The sequence below is a fragment of the Cuculus canorus genome, chromosome 20, assembly GCF_017976375.1.
Source record: "Cuculus canorus isolate bCucCan1 chromosome 20, bCucCan1.pri, whole genome shotgun sequence".
Lineage (NCBI taxonomy): Eukaryota > Metazoa > Chordata > Aves > Cuculiformes > Cuculidae > Cuculus > Cuculus canorus.
This window is the reverse complement of record NC_071420.1, coordinates 6817562-6842331: the sequence shown is the minus strand read 5'-3', so window position 1 is coordinate 6842331 and position 24770 is coordinate 6817562. Positions and strand designations below refer to the sequence as shown.

The 24770-nt window shown below is 55.4% G+C and overlaps 1 protein-coding gene across 3 annotated transcripts; it reads left to right on the top strand.

Annotated features, from left to right (window-relative positions):
- The first annotated feature begins 523 nt into the window (after positions 1-523).
- On the top strand, positions 524-24240 carry DTX2 (deltex E3 ubiquitin ligase 2). Of its 3 annotated transcripts, none has more exons than XM_054085083.1 (10): positions 524-609; positions 5151-5539; positions 9012-9597; positions 12635-12693; positions 15513-15644; positions 20964-21034; positions 21668-21826; positions 21912-22073; positions 22752-22841; positions 23453-24239. In XM_054085083.1, the coding sequence occupies exons 2-10, from the start codon at positions 5233-5235 to the stop codon at positions 23675-23677; spliced, it is 1791 nt and encodes a 596-aa protein (XP_053941058.1). In that variant the 5' UTR covers positions 524-609; positions 5151-5232; the 3' UTR covers positions 23678-24239. The 3 variants fall into 3 exon arrangements, with proteins under 3 accessions (XP_053941058.1, XP_053941057.1, XP_053941059.1); XM_054085082.1 differs by lacking the exon at positions 524-609 and adding an exon at positions 1480-4782 and having other exon boundaries at positions 23453-24240; XM_054085084.1 differs by lacking the exons at positions 524-609; positions 15513-15644 and adding an exon at positions 1483-4782 and having other exon boundaries at positions 23453-24230.
- Positions 24241-24770: the final 530 nt, after the last annotated feature.

Sequence of the window (24770 nt, the reverse complement as noted above, 5' to 3'; positions counted from 1 at the left end):
CTGTGTCACACTCACTCGGTGTCACACTCACACCCTGTGTCACACTCATCCAATGTCACACTCACACCTGCTGTCACACTCATCCAATGTCACATTCACACTCAGTATCTTACTCACCCAATGTCACACTCACCCTGTGTCACACTCACCCAGCGTCACACATATACCCAGTGTCACACTAACCCCATGTCACATTCACCCAATGTCACACTCACACCTGGTGTCACACACACACAGTGTCATACGCATACCCAGTGTCACACTCACCCCGTGTCACACCCATGCACCCATGCACCCATGCACGTGCACACCCCGTGTCACATTCCCCCCCCGCCCCCCCCCGCTAACACTGCCGCTCATGTCCCTCTCTGCTCCGCTCCGCGTTCTGTGCTGGCCCCGCCCCCTGTAGCCCCGCCCTACGACCACGCCCCTTCTTCTGACCACGCCCCGCGTCACCAGACCAAGCCCATTTTTGGCCCCGCCCTGGGCCCAGCCCTGCTGGCCCCGCCCCCGGCGTTTGCCCCGCCCCCGAACTCTTCCGGCCCCGCCCCCGCGCATGCGCACCTCGCGTGGTACCGGTACCGGCGGCCGCGCAGCGCCAGGGCTCGGGTGAGTAGGGGGACGGGCGGGCAGCTCTGCGCCGGGGCCACGCCGGGCCGCCCCTTGGCGTCCTCGGACGGAGCCTCGCACCGGGGCGGCGCGAGGGGGCCGGGCCTGGGGCTCGGGTGGTGGAGGTCCTGGAGGCCCGTGAGAGGTCCTGGAGGCCCGTGAGAGGTCCTGGGGCGAGGGGGGTGGGACGCGATGTGAGGGGGTCAGGGCGAGGGGAATCGGGCCGGGTTCCCGGGGTGCTGGCTCGGAGGGGCCCCAGGGTTCCTGGGGTTCTGGCTCGGAGAGGCCCAGTTCCCGGAGTTCTGGCTCGGAGGGGCCCGGGGTTTTCCGGGGTTCTGGCCCGGAGGGACCCTGGGGTTTCCGGGGTTCTGGCCCGGAGGGACCCTGGGGTTTCCGGGGTTCTGGCTCGGAGGGACCCGGTTCCCAGGGCTCGAGCGGTCGGAGCCCTGAGTGAGGAGGAGCTGGGGTCCGCGTTCTGGGGGTTCCGTGCCCCGAGGTGGCCGAGCCACCCCCCAGCCCTGCATCCCCCGGTACCGACTCCCCTCAGCCGTGCCCTTCCCTCCCTCCCCCGGTGCTGCCCCCCTCACAGTCCCCACGAATGAAGATAAGCCCTACGGGTCCGTGTGGGTGCCCCTCCTGCCCCACCGACCCCCCGCCTGGCAGTGGACATTGCCTTGTGCCGCCCCAGTCGCTGCCTTTCTGTTCCCCTCCGAAAGGAACTCTCTTGGAGCTTGTTTGGGGTGGAAGGAGTCCAGGGTCAGAGCGGGCAGGTTTGATTTCTCCTGTTTTCTCAGCTGTCAGCCCAGACACCCCACGAGGATCGGCCAGGGCAGGGTTGTGCAGGACTGGGCTGTTGGAATTATTAATTTGACCTCTGTTAATTCCACGTCCCCTCTGCCCTGTGCTCTGGCCATATCCATGGCAGCTGCTGGCTGAGGGCTTGTCTTGTGGGAAGCCATGGATGTAAGTTGTCTCCCAGCAGAAAGTGCAGCTGGGATGTTGTGGGGCCCTGGTTTGGGGTCAGGGCAGTGCGGGGCACCTGTGACGCTGACCCTGTGCAGGGTCACGGCCTCCCGCTGCTTTGCCTGCTCCTAATCCCCGTGTAATCGTTTCCCGTGGGCTCTTCCAGGCCCATCTCTCATATTTGTGGTGTTTGTGGTGCTTAACAGATCCCTTCTGGGCTCCCTCTTTTCTGACCAACCTGCTGAAAAGTCTGTTTTACCACTCTGGTGGGGTTTATTGTTTTAGGGCAGCCTGGCTCCAGGGCGATTTCTATCTAGGTACAAGCCAGCGGATCATTTAAACTCTTAGCAGCACTGGCAGCTTCAGTTTGGGAACTTAAAAGGGACTTGGCATTTTTAGAAATCATGAATTTAAAGATCCTACATTTAAAGTGAAAGAAAATTGTGCTTTTTGGAAGGATTTGAGGTTTGGGAATTAAACACGTCTTTCATAAGCTTTCATTCCCTCCTGCCCCTCCCCAGCTTGAGGAGCAGGGAGTGAATCTGGGAAACGCAGCTGAAACGCACCCAGCTCTTTTCCTGTCCAAGCCCTTGATTAAAGCCGTGTGAGCAAATGTTTTGGAGGTTGTGCTGAGTGTAAAGATCCAACAAAACAAATCCAAACTCAGGACCTGAGCCCAAGTTCCAAATTCTCTCTTAAGTGGAGGGCAGCTGACTGGAATATTGAAGTTTGCAATTCGAGTAGTTGCACTTTTGTTTTCATTTGGGGCAAGGTTTCTAGGGTTGGAGCCAGGATTGTTTGCTGAGTAAACATTGCTTTTAGGGGCTGGCTTAGCTTTAGTGTTTTGAGGCATTTTTAAAGCTCAAGGTGAAGTGTGTGGTCCATGGGATTTTAGCAGAGATGTGTAGCTGCTCTCTCTGGGCTGGACGGACCCAGCAGGAAGCAGCTGGTGCAGCCAGACATCTGCTGGCATCCGAAACGCAGTGCTGCTGAGTGGGATGTGTAACACCCAAGCTGCAGCCGGCTGTCCCTGCATAGTTCTGTTCCCTGCCTTCTCCAAACCCTGTCTGCCTGGGTGTTGCACAAGGGGCTGCGCTGGCAACCTCATGAGCAGCTCTGGCATTGAATTCCTGAGCTTTTCATACCTCTGTGTTGCTGATTTCACAGAGCGGGGAAAGGAGCTGCAGCTCCAGGCCTTTCCATTCTCTCGTTTGCTCACTCAGGGACTCATGCAATTTTGGCATATGGAAGTTCTCCCTCATTCCTCGCTCCGTGGTGCGTGCAAACAGCGCTGGCCCGAGCAGCATTCTACAGCCAGAGCTGGCTGGAGGCTGCAGGGAGCCCCTCACTCCTCCTTCGCACCAGTGCAGGAAATCTTTTTCCATTCTGATGGGGAAGCAAATGTTGGAGCACGCGATGCTCATGTGCAGCCACGCCGGGGGCCTTTGCATGCGGTCCAGGGCTCAGAGCAGCGCTGCCATTCAAGAAGGAGGCTTTTGTAACACTGTTGTTCCCAGCCAGCGGTCTAGTGAGGGCAAGGTGGGGTGTGAAGGAGGTGGCTTTTCTGCTGGGATGCTCTCCTTTTTCCATTTCCTGCTGCAGTGTTCTACAAAGGACGGGAAAGGGATTGCTGAGTCCCTCCCAACAGCCTCCCTCTGCTCTCCTGCACTGCCTGTGGTTGCGGGATGTCCAGAAGAATGCTTGGCAACAGCAGCTTTGGTGGGAGAAGGTGTGGGTTTTCTGTCTGGGGCTTAGGTGGGCAGGATAGAGCCCTGCAGCCCTGCTGTGGCTCACATTGGCCCAAGCCAAGCACTGTGTCAGTGCGAAACCTGCTGTAAAGTGAGCTGGCAGGGGCTGGGTTTGATACCTCGGGTATTAATTTGTGGATTTGATCAGTAAAACAACCATCCTTGGTGCATTAGGGGAGAAGGAGTTGCATCAAGAAGATCAACTGGGGAGACCGGGGCCTAGTGTTGGTGATCCAGAGTGGTTTGTCGCCAGCGCCGGTTGAGCTGTGAGCGGTTGGTTCAGAGCAGCTCATAAACTGATTTACAGTGAGTTCCTGGGGAAGTTGCTGCTTTCTGCTCATAAATGCAGACGCGTGGGTGTGTCTGTTCTCTGCTCGCTCTTTTTCTATTTCTTTTTTAAGCCAGCGAGCCACACAAGCGTGATGGATAGGCCGCTCCACGGCGCGTGGGATCTTCCCCCATCCGGCTGCGATGTCATTCTCCACACAGATGGCATCTTCCAGTGGAAGCCACCCACAGCTCCTCTGCCTCTTGGGAGACCTGGACTTTTCCATTTGAAGGGAAGGAAGCACGTAGCTCCCTGCTGACTGCTTGAAGTTAAGGGAGCAGTCAGTGTGAGGTCTTAGGAGGGAGAAGGTGGCTTTATTGTAAAACAAAATGGATTGGGCTCATTCACAGTCAGACCCACCAGTCAGACGCAGACATTACAAGGAATGCCAAGTATCGGAGCTCTGGTGTCTCTTGGTCAGCTTGGTGACCGTATGATGGCTTTAGGACTGCTTTTCTATGTCCATTGGGGGCTAAGAGTGAAGATCATCCTTTATTTCCTCTTTGAGTCTAGGATTTGCCCACTGCCATTTGTGACTTTTTCTGGATGTCTTAAGGCTCCTACCCTGTTCTCTGTTTTTCCCCAAATCCTCTCTTAATGGCTTGAGGCTCTGGTTTGAGTCTTTGTTGATGCAGATTGTCCCTTGTTTCAAGATGTTCCTCGTTTTCCAACCTGAGAAGCTGCAGCCAGGTGTGCTGAGATCTCAAGGATGCGCTAAATCGCTGCTCTCAGCACAGGCGGTTTATTCCTCCCTGCGTTCCTCCTGGTGCTTCCGTACTCATTCCCATCCGTTCTTTGTGCAGGTCCTGCTCAGCTCATCTATGACTGCAATTTGCAGTGTGCGTAAAGGATTCTCTTCTGGCTTTTTGTGTGTAGGAGTCCAGGGACTGATCTTGTATCAAAACTGAGTGGTCAGGAGCCTGAACGGAACTGACATCGTAGCCCTGGAGCTCCGATCAGTGAGAAGTGTGTGGGAGCTGCTCGTGTAACCAAGTCATTGGGGTGCTCGGAAAGCTCCTGCGCATGAGTCGGCAGCTCGTGTCAGGGTGCTCAGTGTGGTGCTGCCAGGACCACTGCTCAACACCAGCGGGGAGGGATGCAGAGTGGCCGCTTGTCTTGGCACGCTGCTGGCTGGTGAGCATCTGGACTCATGATGAGGGCATGCAAATCTGCCCAGAGCAGCTCAGCAGCTCTGAGCTGGTGTTGTACAAGTCTGCAGGTGGGGTCTGGGGCTGCAGACTGTAAGAAGATGAGTCTCTCCGAAGAGTTTTTGCTCTAAATTAGCGAGGGAGGCTAGGAGTGGGTGGTGGTACCTCATCTGCCCTCGACCGAGGGTTTTGTGGCCAATTCCCTTCTGTGTAGTCTCCTAAATGCATAGTGGGCATCTGCTGTGGAAGGCTGAGCTTGTTTCCTTCTCTTAAATGCCTGGTGTGATAGGAATGCAGGGTGGCATGGGTTTGGGACATTGTTCTCAGCTGCATGTGCTCTGTTTCTTGCTGCAGGTGCCCCAGAAGATGACAACGTAAGGCCAGCCAGCAGAGCTGCCACTTCCAGTCACAGCGTGCCCAGACCTCAGGGAGGAAGATGGCAGCAGCTCAGGGAGCAGGAAGCAGTTCAGCCGGGCCATCCGGACTCCCCAGTTCTGCCCCAGGGCACAGCAGCAACTCCACTGTGGTGGCGGTGTGGGAATGGCAGGATGAGTTTGGCAGGTGGAGGCCATACCGAGGGAACGTCTGCAGCTACATCGAACAGGTTTTTCAGGCCTCCCAGCAGAAGAGCCGGCGTTCGGGGTCAGGACTTGTCAGCAGCATCCCTTTGGGACACGCGGATCCTGCCTTGGCACCCTACGTCATTGACATCCCAAGCCTGACGCAGTTCCGGCAGGATACAGGTAAGGGAGCTTTCCTGCCCGTGCTGGGGTTTTAATGAGGCTGCTTGCATGCTTGGAGAGAAGCGAGACCTTGCTCTGCGCAGGAGAGCCCTACAAAGCTCTGCTGTCCTCACTGGGCAGTTCTTTGCCCAGCAGCCTTTTTGCCTCTCTCCTGGTGCTGCCTGCTGCCCAGCATGTTGGCGTGGGAGCAGATCAGTGCTGGCTGGTGTGACTCGTAGGGCTCGGCGCAGGCAGGCAGCAATCTCTTACAGAGCCTCGTCACAGCACCTCTGGAGCTCAGAGCTTGTGAGACAGAGCCCTTAGAGCTGCAAACTTTCCTCCTGCCCCCACTCACACCCATTCAAGACCACTTGTATAAAAAGGCCTTTTTACTATTCCAACCCTCCCGGTTGAATCCCTTGTTCCCTCTGTGACTGGAGTGCCAGCTGCTTTCCCTTGGCACGCCGCCCTGCACAAGCCGCTCTGCGAAAGCCAGCAGCCCCCACGCAACGCCATGCTGCTGCAGCAGAACGTTCCCTGCACTTGTGCTGCACAGGGCTGGCTCGCTTCCGCCCAGGGAGGAGGGACGGCTGGCCTTAACAGCAGGATTGAAGGCTGGTTTCCCTTCTCATCTCGTCTCTCTTAGGGTCACTGAGCCCAGCAGCTCAGAACATGCTGAGATGACTCCTACCCTCTTCTGCTCCAGATGTGCTGAGCAGCTGTGGCTTGGAAAGGAGACAGGGGTGGAATGCATGCTCTTCATCTCTGGAACATCCAGGGAGATCCCCAATTACACACCCCAGATGAATGGTTGCTTTGGAGAATTCTCTGTGCATCAGTTCCCTGTTGTTCCCATCAGAACGTGGCCGAGCTCTGCCCCGAGCTGCAGAGACGGGCAGCGCTCTGGGTTCTTGCCAGCAGAAGAAATAAATGAGCAACTGCACAATCAGGCAACTCCTACGGGAAAGGGAAGTGGTTAGAGCAAATGCAAGTGGTCATCACAGCTGCATCCGTGTTTTCATTCTGACTTTGTGACCTTAGCATTAGTTTTGCTGAGGGGTGTCCTGGATGCCATGGCAGGGCTGCTCAACGTCACCTGTTTGATCACCTGGGAGCCCTGCATGGACTACCAGAGCTGGCACTAGCGGCTGCTTTTCTTGTTTTCTCATGCCAAACTTGTGAAGGAACCTTCCAGCCTCTCGTCCCTCCAGTCAGGGCTCCAACAAATGTGAGGACAGCAGTTCTGGGCTGACCCTTGGCGGGGAATGGCCTGGTTTGGTGAGGGTGAGAGTCTGAAAGATGCATCCCAATATGAGTGGGACATCCTGCTCCATAAGCGAAGCTGTCTCTCTGCAGAAGTCTTGTATCTCTTTTCACCCTAGTAGGAGATCTCCTATGAACGTTGTCCTTTGCAGGATGGTTTGGAGTCGCTTATCTCTGGGGGACAACCCAGTGCAACTTTGGAAGTGGTGTTGGCTGACGTGATCTCATCTTCCCTTGGAGAGATCTGTGGTTGAGTTGTTATTAACACAAAGGCTGATTCCACTTCTTGGCTCTCCTGCAGTGCTTCCCACCACCACGCAGGGATGCTGATCAGAGCGGCCAGGTCTGTGAGCCTGCCTCCACAAGTACCTGTGTGCTCTGCAACGTGACTTGGAAACACTCTCGGATCCCCTTCCAGTGGCCCAGTTTGAAGAGAAGCTTTTTGCTCTGCCTTAAACGCAAACCTCTCTGAGTGAGCAGCCAGCTGACCTTTGTCGTGTGCTGGAGCAAAGAGCCTCTGCAGGAAACATCCCCGTGAAAAATCTTTAAACAGGGCAAAAAATAGGCTGTTCTGTCCTCCTCATGGGCTATGAGACAGACAATCAGGCTCTTCAGAGGAAGCCAGGGAAAATAACAGGAAGGCAGTGTTAGGGGGAGCAGGATCCCACCAACAGAATGGCAGCTGTGCGGGGGATCCTGCGGGCAGGATTGGCCACGGGCTGCAGCTGCTCGAGGCCGATGGGCTGGAAGTGAGCACGGGGGAGCAGGGCGCTGTCCTCTGCCCACAGCTGTTTGCCCACCCTGAAGAGGAATGTGTTTCCTTGCCAGCTGTGGGGAAAGGGGACATTTTCCCAGTGTGCGGCTTTGGGCTTGTTATTGACTCCTGGAAGCTCTTCTCCCTGCACTGTTTTGAGATGTGAAAAACACAGGTTGCTTGCAAACCCCAAGTCCTCTCTGTGCTGCTTTTGGCTTCTGAGCTACCACTAGAGCAGTGGCACGAGGCAGAGAAACACAAAGCAGTGCTCAGCCAGAGCCTGAACACAGGTAGCAGCCGGGCTTTGGCAGTGCCGAGTCCCACTGGGCTGTCCTCCCTCTTCCTTGGGGTAAGCTTGTTGGGTGCAAAGCTTGCTTGGATTGTCTGCTCCACACAGAACCATCAGCAATGTCCTGGGGCATTTCTCCCTAAGCTTTAGGTGTGGATACTGTTCTTGCCTTGGGTCAGAGCTCTCATGACCTCTTAGGAGGCTTTGTTTTCTTTTGCCCTCTTGGCGCTAGTCTTTGAACTCCTCCGTTGTTGTAAGGACTCAACCACACCCCTGTTCACCTCACCTGCTTGCATCCCTAGACTCACCCCTCGGCGTTTCCTGCTCCTCATTCTCCAAGCGGATGAGGGTTTTCCCAGCAGCAGCAGTTTTGACTCTGCTGCAGGAACTCGGTTTTGCTGCAGCTGGGTGGTGGTTTTGCAGCGGTTGGGTGTTGTACCTCCCTCTCATGAGGCTTTTTCCTTTGTAAAGAAAGTAATGGAGTCACCCTAGAGAGCTGGGCTTCCGGGGGGATTCTGAGCTCCTGCTGTTGCTGCAGAGCAGCCCTGCCAGAGCAGGGGAGTTGCTTTCATTTTTCTCCCTTTGTTTGAGCAGCTGCTCTCTCCAGTTATTGCTTTGTTGTCTCCTCTCTGGTTTTGCTCTGTCTTCTGGAGAAGCTCCCCTGCCTGTCCCCTCTCCCTTGCCTTGTGGGGTTTCACCAACTCCCTCCAGAGCCAACCTGCCCAGACCCCATGTGGCGCGTGGGCGTTGAGCCCCTCAGCACTCCGGCAGACGATGCTGTCTTGTCGCTATAGTTACGCTGTCGTGAGGCCATGAAAGTTGGGTTTTTAACCAGATCTGTGCCTCAGCCAGATTTTTGTTCTTTGCTGTCAGGGAAGTGTATGTGCTCGCTGGGCCTTTGTGCTCGGGCGTGTCTGCCACAGCATCCTCTCTCCTTCCCTCCTTTCCCACCCATCCTCCCAGCAGCTTTTGAAGCTGTTGCCAGCCCGCAATTGAGGTTGGCAGAGGCTCGGGGATCTCAGGGTGCTGGGTTTCTCTCAGCATTGTGAGCAAACCCAGCCCTCTCGGGAAGAGAAAGTCTGTTAGTGGAAACCCCACAGATCTGCACAGAAACCAATCCCTGAGCCCCATATCCCCTTACTCCTCTTCTCACACACTGATTTTGTCTCCCCTCTCTTCCTGTGCAGGGACAATGCGAGCTGTCTGCAGACACCTCTTCCCCGGGGACTCAGCTGCCGGGCAAGGCATCCTCTGGGAGTGGCAGAATGACGAAGGCGGGTGGTCCCCCTACGAGATGAGCGTTTGCGTGTTCCTGGAGCAAGCCCGTGCCACGAACCACCAGCGAGTGGATCTCGGACCCTTGGGCTACAACTACGAAGTTGACTTTGTGGCTCAAGTCCAGACCAATAAGACGACGAGGTTCCGCCGCAGCGTTCAGCGACGCTTGGATGCCCCGTACCCGGTGACGGCCTCCCTGGCGCCCCTTCACACGGGGGCAGCCTGTTCCTGCCAGCAGTGCTGGCTGAACGGTGGGACCGGTCCCATCACCACACGCTACCGGCACTCCATGATAAACTTCCCCAACTCTTCTGCTACTCCTCAGGTTTCCGGTAGGACAGCGTCAGTGAGTTCTTCCGGCATCGGCTTCGTGCCCTATAACAAACCGACTTTGTCTGCAGCAAGGTCAACACCAAGACTCAATGCACAGAGCACTTGGGCTTTGCCTCAGGCTGGGGGCCCCAGTACAGGACTGTCTGCATCTAACGGAGTCAGGTACAGAGCCCAGTTCACCTCTAAATGCTGTGTATGTGTGTTTGAGAGACCTGGTATGCTTGGGTCTGAGTTAACTGGCAGCCTCTCCACCCCAGAGGACTTCACAAGGGTCTTCTCTCTAGGAGAGGGAAACATGTACCTTTGAGTCCAGTTCAGTGGATGAAAAGGCTTCTCCACTGCTTTCCCCTTCTTTTCTCCACTCAAAATACAGCCCTGCCTACCTGTCTCCCTGCACCACGGGAGGAAGCAGCCAGGTTGGGATTCTACAGGTCTGGAAAAGTCATTAGTGGTTGGTGATGTTCCTAGGAACAGCCTGATGCTGTGCCCCCAGATCTCCCATGAACAGCCTGTGCTTTGTGGGATCAGGAGGTGGAACCGAAGGGCCAGAACCCAGACTCTGCGTCATGTTTCTCCACCTCTTCTGGCGTAGCAGTGCTTCCTCCCACGCGCTGTCGCTGCCACTCTGCCCGGCAGCTTCGTGGCAGCAGCACCCCAAAGCGGTGAGGATTTCCCCTGGTTTCCTCAGGCTCATGCCTGGGCTTCCTGCAGACGTAACAGAAATCACTGTGTGCAGCAACCCTGGGGTTTGCTCACACAGTGGTGAGTGGATCACTTGGCATGTCCTGCAGTGTTGTGAGCAGTGATGCCACTGGCTGAATCGTAGAAACCGCAGGATCATTAAGGTTGGAAAAGCCCTCTAAGCTTGTCCAGTCCAACCATCAGCCCAACAACCCCACCATGTCATCTAAACCATGTCAAAAAGTGCCACCTCTACAAACTATTTGAACCTCTCCAGGGATGGAGACTCCACCACTGCCCTGGGCAGGCTCTGCCAGGGCTTCACCTCTCACCAGTAAAGGAAGTTTTCCTGATATCCAGTCTAAACCTCCCCTGACTCAACTTGAGGTCATTCCCTCTTATCCTATAGCCTGTCACTTGGGAGCAGAGCCCACCTCCCCACAACCTCCTTTCCAGGAGGTGCACCTTCCAGTGGCTGCTGTGCCTTGTGGTGTGACCCTGAAGCACAAGCTCTTTAGTTTTGGTCACAGACTGGGATGGAGGACATGCCCAGGCACCAAGTTGTCCTCTCCAATGCTCCATGGTGGAAAGCAAGCAGGGGCAGTTTGTTACCTCACTGATTTTTTGGAGCAGGGCTCTTGGGTTCTGTGTCATTATCTGATCCTCAAACAGGCTCCTTGTCAGCAGCTGGAGAGGGAACAGCCCCCTACCAGCTGTCACCTGGACAGGATCATGGGCAGGAGCAAAGATGTGAGGTAGGAGGTACCTGAGATATCTGTGATGAAGAGACTGAGTCAGGGAAGGAAGGAGGTCATAAAGAAGAGTCACAGCATCTGATTCAAAGCCCTGTGAGACCGAGAGAAGGATTCTCACGGTGTTTAGTGGGCTTGAGTGTGGCTGTACTGGGAACAATCTGTTGCATCAGTTGAAAACATTGCAAAACTGGGGAAAGCAGAGGGGAAACACAGTCTTTGAAAGAGGCGGAAGGGAAACCTCAGAGTCTGGGGAGGTTTTTAAGGGTCTGGAGGAGCTGGGCTCACTCAGCCAGGCTGTCAGCACAGCACCGAGCCCTGGGTTCTGCCCGGGGTTCCTGCAGGGAGCTCAGCACCCAGGAGTCGGTTCCAAACCACAGGAGGTAGGAGAGAGGGAGGTGGGGATGTGAGGGTGGAAAGTAGCCGTGTGTCCCTCTCAAACCATTCAGCTGTGGTCATCGTCATGGGAACACTGACAAAGCTTTCAGCCACGCTGTGGAGCAGGACACTGTCTGTGATGCCGTTTGGGGCACAGCAGCAGCTTTTGCACCCCAGCTGAAGAGCATTCGTTTCCCTCCCTGGATAGCAGGTGGCATTCGGGCACTTGATCGCCTTGGTCTCTCTGTGAATTGCTGAGAAGCTGTCCAGGTTTGATGCGGTTCTGGGAGCCCTTCGAAATGTCTGCGAGTGCTGTGCATTTCCTGCAGCTGATGCAGAAGTGTGCGTCTGCCACAAGCACTTGTAGCACTGGAGACAGTCTGTGAGTGTCTTCTCCATGCCAGCGTGTTGGATTTCAAGTGCTCCTGCTCTGCCTGTCTCTGTTTCCTCTGGTGACCCCTTCATCAGCTTTCACACTGCTGCTCGCCCTTTCCTTCCTGGCTCATGCCATCAGCTCGTGGTGTGGCTCTGGCTGCCCAAGCATCCCAAACCAGTTTGAGGTGCTTGGAAACACTGCCAAGACAAGTAGGTTAGAAACCTGAAGGGAACATTTGGTGTCCAAATCCTCTTGATTTTCAAAGGAAGATGGGTACCAAACTCTTCTAAGTCTCCTTCAGCCTTTCCTCCCTTGTTCCCACATCTTGTGTGATCCCGTGGATGCACAGGGAGAGGCAAGACTTGGTTTCGTTCGACCCAGGCTGTAACCATGTGTGTTCAAGTGCTTTTCTTGGCCTTTCTCTGCTTCAGTTTCCCCTCTGGAAAATGGGGGTGATAACGCTGGCATCTTTGTGATCTGTGCAGCTGCACCTTCTTGTACAGCACAGGGATTCGCAGTCTAGTGAGCAGCGTTTCTCTGGCTGGAGACTAAGCCATCTGGAAGGTCAAGATGGACTTTGCTGCATCCTGGTGGTTTCTGGCTATGCGCTTATGCCCGGACCTGCTGGTGCTGCGGTTGTGGGGCAGCTTGGCTGCTCACGGGAAGCTCTGTGGTGGAGCAGCAAACCAGGGATGTGTCACGGGGTTGGAGTGGGGGAGGGGGTGATAGCAGGGTCCACCAGCAGGCAGGATGAATCAGGCCCACTATCCAGCCAGGATTAGATGGAGATAACTACCTATAATACAGGTCTGATGTCTATCTTAGAGATAGATAAAACTGGGCTCCTTAAATGCAGCTGCTGTGCAAAGGGTCCCAGGTGGTGCTCATCTCAGCAGTTTACCCCTGCCGATGTATCCAGGGCCCTGGCTGTCAGGAGGGAGTCCTGTGCTGCTGAGTTGTCTCTGCTTTGTTAGTGTTGTTGAACTTGTCCCTTTTTCTGTTCTCTCTCCAGTGCCCCAAACCTGCCGGTCAAGATGTCCAAGCCCAGCAAGGTGACCCAGGCACTGGCAGGTAAGGCTCTCACTGTGTCCCCAGGATTACGTGAGCAAGTTGCTTCCGTTTCCGTGGTGCTTGTTTCTGCACATTGCCATGGGGTTTTGAGCTGAGCCAGGAGAGCAGTGTGACACCAGAACATCTCCTTTTTGTATCTGTAGAAACTGAGCCCCTATCTCTGAAGGCAGCAGGAGGTAACTGTGAAAAACCACCTTTTCTTGGCTGGTTTGAGATTATTCATGGGAGAACGGTTGGAGTGATTCTCCTGGTCCTGCACTTGCCCTGTGTGTCTGTGGGGAGTTGTAGATGTATTTGCAGCTCATGGAATGAAAGAGAAGGTTCCTGGAATGAGTGTTTTTTCCTTTGTGACTCCTGGTGCTGGCAGGCAGGTTTGGGTACGTTACTCAGGTGCGAGAGGGGCTGTGTTGGAGGGTGACTGTGCTCGGCTGAGGTTCTGTGACTCACGCTCGTCATTTAGTCTGGTTTTGAGGCAACGTTTTGTCCATTAGGAGTCTGCAGTCGGCTGTTCAGCCTCTGCTTCTGCTGTGTGCTTTTCTTCTAAATGGGCTCTGCGTGTTCGTGCCAGCAAGAAGGTATTGATCCCCACAGAAGAAAGCGGGGGCCGCCAGCTGTGTGTGGGTGGTGATAATCCTTGTGAGTCTCTGGACTTGCTTTTCCAATGTCTGTGCACTCAGTGCCATCACCCTGCTTAAAGCAGGCTTTGATGACAACTTTCCTGCTTCTTTTTCTGCACCAATGCTGTGGAATCGCAGCCTCGGTGGGGTCAGGCTGTCAGATCTCCCCAGCTGCAGGGAGGTCCATCATCGTGCCTGTACCTTAGGAACACTATTCTCTGGGCAATATGATCAGTTGGAGTTGGCACTGCTCCTCCAGCAATACCTCCTTAACTGTCCTTAAACCTGCTGGGATGGAAAGACCTGCCTGGTGCGCACAGGAAGCAGCTTAGGTACTGGTGGTGGGCTTTGGGTGTTCGGGTTGTGCTCACTCATTCAAAACACCGGTTGCTGTTGTGGGAACGTTTCAGCTCTTCCTTAAGGCTCCCTGGGAGCAGTGACTGCCAGCTTGGCCTGGGTCCGAGAGCACACAGCAGTGCCGCTGTCTTTAGTTCAAGACTTAAAGTGATTTTGACTGTGAGATTCCTGGATCCGATGCTCGATTAGGAACCCACTGGCTTGCACCAGCAGCAGAGGCTCTCCTCAGCTGTTCCCAGGGCGAGGTAGGGTGAGCATACTGACTTGGAGTTGGTCTGCTTGGGAGGTCCTCAGGCCCTGCAGCTCTTTGGAACTGGAGAGCTGCCTGTCAAATCAGGATCAACAATGGTGGTACCTAATGAGGTGACCCCTGCCTGCCTGGTTTGGCATTACCTGTGTCCATTTGGTTTCACCCCATGTTGGGCAGTCTTGCCTGGCCAGACCAGCTGTGCCAAGGGTTCTTGGGTGGCCCTGGGGAGACCCCTTCATCCATCTGTGCCCCTCTGCCCATCCTGTGAGACCCCCTCTATCTGCTCTGTGATCCTTGGTTGAGAAAGTGTCAGTAAGAGCATCCAACTTTGTGTGTCTGGGCACTGACCTGGGCCTCACACAGTGGGTTTCTGGTTGCCGGGCACTGGTTCTGGACTGCTTGCATGTTTGAGTCAGAAAACAGTCTGGCCACTCGCACACAAAGCTGGGTGATGGTCCGTGTCAGAACTTGATTTTCAGTCACATGTGGGCAAGGTGCCTCACTTTTGCCCTGAACCATTATGCTCTTCCACCTTCCTTTCCCAACCCAGCTGAACAGACGCCTGAGGAGGGAAAATGCTTGGAAATCTCGGCTGTGGCCGTGAACAGCTGTGCCGAGTGCTGGCAGGAGTTCCCATAGTGCTAGGATGTGGCTTTGCATGGCCCCTGAGAGGTGATTGGGGAATGTTGGCTCTTGGGTTCTCTACTGTCAGGCTGTATCCATGGGCTTTGTTTTAATTCTGGCAATGGCTGTGGCTAGTGGGGAAGCCGTTCCTTGGGAACATGAAGGCAAGGGTTTCCTTGGATGCGAGTTTAACAGCAATTTGCTACCTTGGAAATGTTACGGCGTGTAACCAGGCTGTGTTTAATGGGCAAACATCATGCGACCAGTCCTGCAGTTCCGTGTGCCAATCCTCTCTTCAGGGAATTGCTGTCCTTCTTAATAACTAGTCAGCCTTAATGAACTGCATCCCATGGATACAGCGGCTGAGATGGGAGAGGGTGGGAACTGCCTTGTGGCTGAGGGGAGAGCAGAAAAAGCTGGAGCGCCAAGGAGAAGACAGTGTGGGGTGAGCAGGGCTGCCGCTGTGGGGTGCATCTGGCAGGAGGTGGAGGGGGGCAGCTCCCATCGCCGGACAGCCTGGCACTGCCATGGTTTGCAGGGATCGGGCTGGGGCGAAGCCTTTGGAACACACAGCTCAGTGAGGAGAGCAGAGCAGGACGTTTAAAGGTTATGGATGATGCCTCTCATCCTTTGGGCCGCCAGCGCTCTGTGAGCAGAAGGACTTGAAGTGCCTGGGGAGCCCCAGCAAGGAGGAAGGTCCTGTTCCCAGACCAGCGCAGGGGCCACAGGCCAGACTGATGCCCATGTTTCTCTGCTTTAATCCAATGCCCAGGCAGGAGCCCTTGAAAGCCTCCGGACCCTGTCCCTGTCCAACTCCAGCCTCACTGCCTCTTGGCTGGTTTGTGCCCTCTGAATCAAGGGCTTGGGTTTTGGTTTGTTTTATTTAATTTCTTTTGAAAGGTTGAAGTTTTGTTAATGGATGTGTTTCCCCGTTGTTTCCTCCCCGCATGTCGATCTTGTACCTGCTGTAGGCATGACGGCTATTCTGATGTCAGCCTCTGGACTCCCCGTGCACCTCACCTGTGTGCCGCCAGCCGCCAGCACCCATAGAGCCACTAAAAAACACAGCTCAGTTAAGGAGGGGAGGAAAGTGTCCAAGAAAGGTAGTTCCTGCTCAAACTCTGATATTTGCTTCCTTCTCTTCACCTCTCTGCACTTGTTCTGCTTCCTTCCTTCCCTCTTGTCTCTCCCCTGACCCTCTTGGCACTTCCGATTTGACTGATGATGTTCGTTCTGCCGAGGGGAGGAGCAAGACACATCTCCTGGCATGCCCAGTCCCTGACAGGCTGGAAAATAAGGTGATAGATGGGGTCCTGTGGTAGCTCTGCTCGTTTCCATCATTGTTAAAGCTGGAGCATCCCTGTTCTCAGTGCATGTTGAAGTCCTGTATTCTCTCCCATGGTCCTGCTACGCCCTCTTGGGGAGCCCTGGGCACCCATGTGCCAGGGCCTGCCCTGACTCACTGGTGGGACAAGTCTGGGAGCTGAGGGACCATCCAGGAGTGTGCATTTAATCCATACGTGCTGTCAAGAGGAGGTTTGCTTATGAGCCGTGCTTGTCATGGCTGAGTCATGGGATGAGAAATCTCTTCCAGACAAACAGGCCCCAGAGTCACTCAGGGTTTGCCAGGTCAGGCTGTAGAGGATTTGTTCTCTCCACCTCTGGGGTGGGAGGCAGTGCAGTGGAGCTCTCTGGTGGACGTGCCTTGACGGGAAGGCCTGGGTTACCCCAGCTCTCTGAGCTGAACCTCCTCGCGTCTTGCTGACACCCTACACCCTTGCCCTTGATGGGCTCCCAGTTTGCACCCAGGGTCTGATCCATGTGTAACAGCGCTGGGACTCTGCTAGGTCAATGTGAATCCAGCCCGGTGTGGCTGTTGGGGTGGTTTGCTAGTCCCGGCACAGCGTGTTGGGGTGGTCGGCCACTGCCGAACCTACAGCGCTGCCCCTTCGGATGAGCAGAGGGGTGGCCAGAGGCAGGAGAGTGTTCAGCACAGATGCTTGCGTTTCGGGAGGAGGCATCAGGCTGTCTGGCAAGAGTGGTGGTGCTGGTGTCTCTCCTTGGAGCCTCCCTGCAGTGAGGAGACTTGGTGGAGGAGTGAGGTCCCCACCGGTCCGGAGGAGGCAGGAGGGGTGGCAGAAGGAAAGTTAGAAATTCAGTGTGAAGGGAGGTGTCTTGCAGAAATGCATCATGGAGGGAGCTGGAGATGCAAACGACGAGAAGGAGGGAGAGCACAAATGTGGAGTGGGATGTGTGATCGAGGGGGAGGCAGGAGAAATGGCAAAGAATAGGAGGAGCAAAGGAAAATGGGAGGAGGAGGGGAGCTTAGTGGGAGTGGGTGGCAGAGGAGCTGGGTGAGGATCTTTCTCCGTGGAGTAGCTGGCAAGGTGGTGGGGCAGCATGGGCTCCAGCAGCTTTACTCTGGCTTTCTGTTTGTGAAAATCCCTCCTCACGCTTTAGAAAGCAGAGTCTTCTCTGCTGGGGGCAGGGATGCTGGTCCTGCAAGGTGCACAACTCCAGGGATGAAGAGCGTGCGCAGTGCCCCCTGGGAACAAGCTGCCTGTGTACAACACCTCAGCAGCACTGCTGTGCTGTGGGAGGAGGGAACCTGACTCTCAGTCAGGCTGTTCTGCTTCCCTTTACAGGCAGAGATTGTTCCGTGAGACTGTTCCGTGCCCTGAGTTTCTGCATTGTGTGCTCTTCCCCTCTCACACCCTGTCAGGTTTTTCCGTCATTGAGAGCTCACCCCTGCTGCGCCCCTTCCTGCTTCTCCTGCTGCTGCAAATCCTGGCTCCATGCAGTTCAAGGCGGTGCTGGCGGAACTGCAGCCAGCTTGGGTTATGTTAAACAAAGGCACTAATTAGTCAGGACTCATTAATGCTTTTGGCATTCTGGCACTGCTGCACTGTGGGTGCTGCAGGTGTCAGGGAAGCCGTGGTCTCTGGGTAGGCACTGTGCTATCGGCACTGGCACGCAGCCTAGCAGCATCTGCTGTCCTGATGGATCAGCGCTGCTGTCCTGCTGACCAACATGGTGCTGCGTGTCCTGGGGCTGCTGCAGTCACTGCCATCCCACTGGCTGGCACGGCACTGCATGTCCTGGGCCTTCTGTAGTCACTGCCATCCCACCAGCTGGCACGGCACTGCATGTCCTGGGCCTTCTGTAGTCACTGCCATCCCACCAGCTGGCACGGCACTGCGTGTCCTGTGGCTGCTGCAGTCACTGCCATAGCACCAACTGTCCTGGGGCTGCAGCAGCTGCTGCCTGACTGCGCACTTGGGACAGGCTGAGAGCCTGCTGCTGTCTGGGAGGCGAGCCGCTTGGCTCTCTGAGCACTGCCTGCTGCTCGGGCACGGAGGCAGCTGCCGCACGCTCCTCAGGCTTGTTAAGCTTTCGGCTGGTGGGTTTACCCTCTGCTTTTCCCCTGTCTTGGAGATTTCCCTGCATGCCCTCTCCAGGGTGAGCAGTCACATGTGGAACACTGTGGTACAGAAGGAGAAGAGATGAGCACACTCATCCTTCCCTGCCAAGCAGGACAGGCTCTGGCTGGGTAAGGGGAGTGATCTCAGCTGAGTGTCTGCTCCCCACATCCGTCCGTAGCTGGAGCTGCAGACCGTGCCAGTGCCTGGAGAGTAGGTGGGACTGCAGAGTCCCTGGGAGTCGGAGGAGCTCGCTGTTCCTGTGGAGTCCATTTGCTAAAGGAGGTTGCGAGAACAGGGGTTCTCTGGTTGCTTGGTTATCCTGTGGAACTGTGAAATGGGGAGACATCTGTGTTTAATACCAAATCTCCTTTCACCAACCTGATCTCTGGACAGCCCTCAGGAGGCTGAGGCCAGTGGGTCCAGCCTTTGCAAGTCCAGGGAGCAGAAGCTAGAAACAGGCTGTGTCTGCCTTGCATAAGGAGTGAAAAGAGCCTGCTGCCACGCCTATGGCTCAGTTTGGGGTGCAGGAGGAGGTGTGTTCCTGCTGCAAGCGCTTGGTTGCTGAGGAGGGATTCCACACCCATCTGTCCAGTGCTGCCCATGGAAAGCCCTGGCTTCAGCAGACACCTAGTTATCTACAGGAAGGGGAAGCATTAAAAAAATCGTTGTTGTGCTCTTTGTAAATGAAGGAACAGCAAACATTCCTTCACATCCCAGATAAATCGATAGCGCAGCTTTAGGCCAGCTGGTGGTGAACAGTGTTGGTGCTTTATGCTCTTCTTTGTCAATCCGCTATTGAATCTGGAAAACTCTGGGGGCTGAGTAGGCTTTGCTGAGAGATGGCCAGAACAAAGGTTTGGAGGCAAACACTTCCATGCAGCAAACGGTCCAATAAGGAAGTGATTCATGCGCTGAAGCGTGCATGGCTCGTGCCGTAGTGGGTGCCTCTTCCAGCTCCCCTCTGCTGGGACAGGGACTGCTGGACGTGCCGGTCTCTCTGTCTCCAGAGGCAGCGGAGGTTGAGTGGGCTTTGCTGCCCTTGTTGAAACCAAGCTGCCAACATTGAAAGGCTTTGTGGGGACCTGACATGCAAGCAGCTGGGGACAGGTTTTTCTAAAGCATCCAGGCTCCTCAGCCCCTTCTCTCTCCAGACCCCTTGGTGGATCTAAACACATCTGAGCAGTGTCGCAACAAAGGGACAGGAACAGATCAGAGATGCCACAATGCAAACCCATCAGGTATGGGTTTCCAAGGGATGGCTGAGGGCTGTGTCACCCTCTTCTGCCTGTCCGATTACCCTCAGCTCCATCCTAATGCCAGCGGGTGAAGTAGAGTAATGCCGTTGGCTTTGCCCCAGATCCCTGCTGTACCCCACAGGCTCTGTGAGAGCTTTCTCATCCTCACTCTTACGCAGCTCTGTGCTGGGATTTTTGTTTCCTTTCATTGATCTGATTTGAAGGCGCCATGTCAGTCCTTGGGCAAGTCGCCTCTCTGTTTCTCTGGGCTGCCACAGAGGAAGGAAGGTCAGTGGCAAGAGAAACTTGCAGCAGGGGCTGTGGTGAAGGAGTGTCCTCTGCTATCCGGAGAAAAGTGAATGGCTTTAAAGCTGCTCAGGGCTGCGGTGCAGGTGGGAGCTGAGGCGTTCTGCCAAGTTCTGGGCAGGCATAACTCCTGCTTTCTGCTTGCTTCCTCACTGTTTTCACCGCCTTGTCGGTGCATCAGTTTGGCACTGCTTTCTCCAGCACATAGCCAGAGGAGATAAGAAGGTCACCTCAAAAAGAGCCACAGAGAAAACAATCCAGAAGGAGAGGTTTTGGTTGTCATTCTGGCAGGCAGGGTGGGATCCTTGGGAATGGGAATGTGGTGGCAATCATCATCAGGCACTCGTGGAAGCGGTTGGGTTATGATGGGTAGCAGCTAGTCCTACTCACGCAGTCCTCTCCAAAGCCTGCAGAGCAGAAGCTGAAGCCTCCATCTCCGATATGAAGGGACCCCTGAAGTGGGAAACACTGCTCAATGCTTGTTTTATCCAGTTAAGTGTCTCCAGAGAGTGATCCTCGCAGCCATGCTTTGCCTGAGATGTCAGACACCTCTCCTCATTGGCGCTGTTGCTCGGAGGGAGCACCGTTTCACCTTCTAGGCTCCTTTTCCTGCTCTCTGTGCTCAATCATCCCTTCCTCCTGCTACCACTAACAGAAATCACGTGTTTTGGGATGGCCAGGAATCCCCTTCTGAAAATAACTCATCTTAATGACTGTCTTCATTTAGCAGAGTCCACCTCCCAGCTCATCAGTCTTTCTCGGCTGAATGATTTTCCACCCTTACTTGTGCTCTGCCTCACCCTCTGTTGCCTGAGTGAGCCTGTCTGCAGTGAAAAGGCGTGACTTCTGTTGTGTTGCTGGATTTGAGTGTGCAGGAGCTCAAGAGGTAGCTGCTGTTTCTTGTTCTGGATGTCAGGCTTGAGCTGCTGTACATGAAGCAGGGCCTGAAGCTTAACGATGTTGCTGGGTCTCCTTCTTGGGGCCAGCTGGGGAGATGTGGGGGTGCCTTTTCTCCTTTGACTGTGCAGTTGATATAATCCTCTGTCCCCTGAAACCAGAGCGTCCTCAGGCTGCGTTTGATCCTGGCTGGCCTCTGTGCTCACAAAGGAAGCCCAGCTGGACCTTGCTGGCGTTGCATGGGGTGTGTGGGGAGAACTGAAGCATAGCAGCGACAAGTGGACCCCTTGGCACAGGGCACCAACATCTGCCAGTGGGTTCTGCCACCTCTGGCACTCGTGGTCCTAGCAGTTCCCATTTCTGACTGCAAAGCCTTTGTAGGGCTTGTAGAGATCAGTTGGAGCATCCTCTTCTTCCCTGTAGCCCTGACCTTCCTCTTTGGCGCCATGGCCAGTGCCTTGCCTGTCTCCCTTCGCTCTGGCTCACCCTGCACGTGCCCGTCATATCTCACAGTGTGTCTGATTGCTTCTCCTCTCTTTTTCTCATCTCTCTCCATGTGCAGCAATGCCAACCGAGCCAGAAGCAGTGGTGAGGAAGTACCTGGAAGAGCTGAAGAGTGCTCCTGCTGATGAGGTGAGAGGACAGGGAAGCGACTCTGGCTTGCCCAGTGGCTGAGGGGGTGCTGTGAACACCACAGCAGTGCTCGAGGACCAACCTTCCCTGTGCAACCCACGTGGTAGATTTGCTGCTTGTGTGGCTGTGATGCTAAATGGAGAGGCCTCAGCACTTCCTGAAGCCCACACGTGGTAACTGGTGACTGGTCCTCATCAGCAGACTGATGGGGGAAAGCACCGTTTGGTTTGAACAGCTGAACCTGGCACTGCTTTCCCTTTTCCCTTGGAGCTGGTTGCAGTGCCTAGGGAGGAGAAGAGAGTACAGCTTTGGTCTCATGTCAGTGCTCATCGAGGTCAAAACTAGAGATCAAAGCCCTGCACTGGAGCTGCCCTTTAGAGGAGAAGGACAACCACACTCCATTCCCACTCATCCCCTTGGACTGAGGGCAGCTCTCTCCCTGGGCTGGCCAGGAGGCAGTGGAGTGAGGCCATGGCAGCCGGACAAGGAAACCTGTCCCTGCTCTTAAGCCTCAAAGGGAGGGGTTAAAGTTGAAGGCAAATCATCCTGAAGCATCTCCAGGCTGGATGAGTCGTTGTGATCAGCCTGTGCTGAAAACACAGTGGTTTTTTTCTTTTGCATCTCCAATTCTAGGACTGCATCATCTGCATGGAAAAGCTGTGCTCCCCCTCAGGTTACAGCGATGCCTGTGAGTCCAGCACCATCAAGCCAGAGACGGTCGGTCGTCTGAAAAACTGCCAGCACACCTTCCACATGCTCTGCATGCTGGCCATGTATGCCAACGGGAACAAGGTACCGAGCTGGCCCACCCCTCTGGGTCCCGAGTGCCGGGGAGACTCGGCTGTGGAGCTTTGATGCCCTGTCTCTCTCCCCGCAGGACGGGAGTTTGCAGTGCCCCTCTTGTAAAACCATCTACGGAGAGAAAACCGGCACTCAGCCCAAGGGGAAGATGGAGGTCTCCACCTTCCCCCAGTCCCTCCCAGGCCACAAAGACTGCGGGACAATCCAGATTGTGTATCACATCAGCAGAGGCATCCAGGTGAGCACACAGCTCGCTCGCAGGAATGGCTGCCGGGTGACACAAGCTGCGAGAGCCTCCCAGACACATTCTGGGATCCAGCACAGAACCTGCTGGCAAACCCGAGGTGCCTGCAGCTGGGAGCTGCCCTGGTGGCTGTTCTGTAGCGCGGGAGTGACTTGGGTCTCTTCTGCGAAAGAGCTTTTCCCCCTGTGAGAGTGGCCCCACGGCCTACAGCAGCCGTTTGCCTGCAGTAAGAGCTGAGGTGTGTGTGAAACAGAGAGGAGACTCAGCCTGTGCTCGCAAGGTGCGAGAGATCCTGATGTCTGGGTTTGCAGCCCATGCCTGAGGTTTCAGTGGTCACAAAGGTTTGAGCTGGTAGTCTTTTTTAGGGTATCCTTGGGTCACATGGAAAAAGCTGTGGTTTGGGGCTGCCTCCCACCAGAACTTAAGTGATCTGTTGAGCTGGCTTTGTACCCAGCACGAGACTGCTCTCAGAGGCCCTTTGGTTCTCGTGTGTCCTGTAAAAGCCAGTCAGATGCCTCATACTTGTAATCAGCAATGCCTTGCTCCTTTTACATGGAAGAACTGCTTTGAGATGGGCCTAATCCTGATCCTAAATCCCGCTGCTGATCCCAGATCCTGCTGCTGAGAGATTATCCAGCTCATATGAGGATGGACTTGTCTGATCTATTGCAGGGCCCGGAGCACCCCAACCCTGGGATGCCGTACACAGCCAGAGGCTTTCCTCGTTATTGCTATCTACCAGACAACGAGAAGGGCAGGAAGGTGAGATGTCACAGCTGGATATTCTGTTCTTGATAGTGGTTTGTTCCTTATGTATTTGTAATCACTCAGCCCCTGAAGATCTTTGCTACTTCTTCATGGCTTTGACTGTGAAGGCTTGTTCTCCTTCATCCCTTTACTGACCACAATCCTATCTGAGCTCTTCGAGGATGCTCCCGGGCTGCCTCAGGCGGTGCAATTACAAGGGTTTGCACCGCTCAGCTTGGACAGTCCAGCTGCTGCCTCTTCCCGTCCCTGTTTCCTCTGGTGGGTGTGTTTGTCTGAGCTTGTGCTGCTATTTTTCAAGCTCTGGAAGACCCGGCATGTGCAGGGAATGGCCCTTCCCATTGGGGCACTGCAGGGGTAGCTGGGAGGTGAGCGAGATCCCTTCTCCTGCTGGGATCATAGCATCACAGAATACTTCGGGTTGGAAGGGATCTCAAAGCCCATCCAGTTCCACCCCTGTGCTATGGACAGGGACACCTTCCACTGGATCTTTGGTCTCTTCCTGCTACAGCAGGGATTTAGGTTGTCAAGCTCTAGGAAGCCGCTTTCATGGCTCAAGTTTCCTGCCTGCTGAAGGCTAATGTTGGTTGTTCTCGTCCCACCTCCAGGTCCTGGAACTCTTGAGAGTGGCCTGGAAGAGACGCCTGATTTTCACAGTAGGCACCTCCAACACCACAGGCGAGAGCAACACGGTAGTATGGAACGAGATCCACCACAAGACGGAGATGGACACAAACCTGAGCGGTCATGGCTACCCAGACCCCAACTACCTGGACAATGTGCTGGCGGAGCTTGCCGCCCAGGGCGTCACCGAGGACTGCCTGCGACAATGAACGAGGTGGGGCCTGGCCGTGTCCTGCACCGCAGGGGCCACCCACCACACTTATTCCTGTTGCCTTAAGTTCATGTGTCTGAGCGCCTGTCACACTGAGCAATAACACTGCACCGCGGGAGCCCGGCCTGCGCTCTACGGCCTGTTTTTTGGGAGGGAAGAGGGGTTTTGTAGGAACTGCACTCGTGTCTCTGGGTGGGGTTGATGGCCACAGCCATGGCCGGCTGGGACAGTGTCGTGAGGTGCCACATCTCCCGGTGAAGGCAGGCCCTTGCACTGGTAATGTGTGGGGACAGGACAGGGAGAGGGAAGGGGGTGCCTTGCCTCCTTGACCACTTGGAAAGAAAACGAGGGCCTCTCTCGGGCACACGGCAGCTCCCTGGCCTGGAAGCACCTTTTCCGTTGGAGCCTCCTGCCCTGTTTCTCTGGTTGGTTGTAATAAACACTTCATTTCCGTGGCAATCGCTGCTTTGCCGTCAGGCTGCCTGGTGGCTTGGAGGAGGGATGTGACTCTGCAGAGCAGGATGTGGGGTGCTGAGCTCCACAGGATGGCTGGGGCTGCCAGGACTTCACCCGCGACTGGTGGCCGCGGTGCTGGCAGAGGTAACCCAGCAGTGCCTGTCCCGGCTCTGGCTGTGCACCATCCCCCCTCCCGTCATCCTGGAGCTCTTGGGGCAGGGCTGGTCCCTCCATTCCCCTCTCCAAAAGAACGGCAGCAGCGGGGCTGTCTGCACCGGGAGGAGGCTGCTGCAGGGCTTTGTGCTGTTGCTGTGGGGATGGATGGTGCCACCCGGCGGTGACAAATCTCTGTTCTCCATGGCAATGGGCCTCGGCGGTGACAGGGCCACCATCCTCCTTGCCTCTGCTGGGTGCTGAGCCATGTGGCAACCAGGTGAGGCTGTGAGCAGAGCGCATTCCTGCACCATGAACTCAGCCCAGTGCTGGCACCCTGCGAAGGGAGCATCGCCTCAGTCCTGGCCCATGCTGGATGCTGTCCCCAGGCTGCTTGTCTCCATGTAGCTGAACCCTTGCTCAGAACTGTTTCTGCCTTTCCCTCTGCTGTGGTCCCCAGCCCTGCAGGTCCTGGGAGCCAC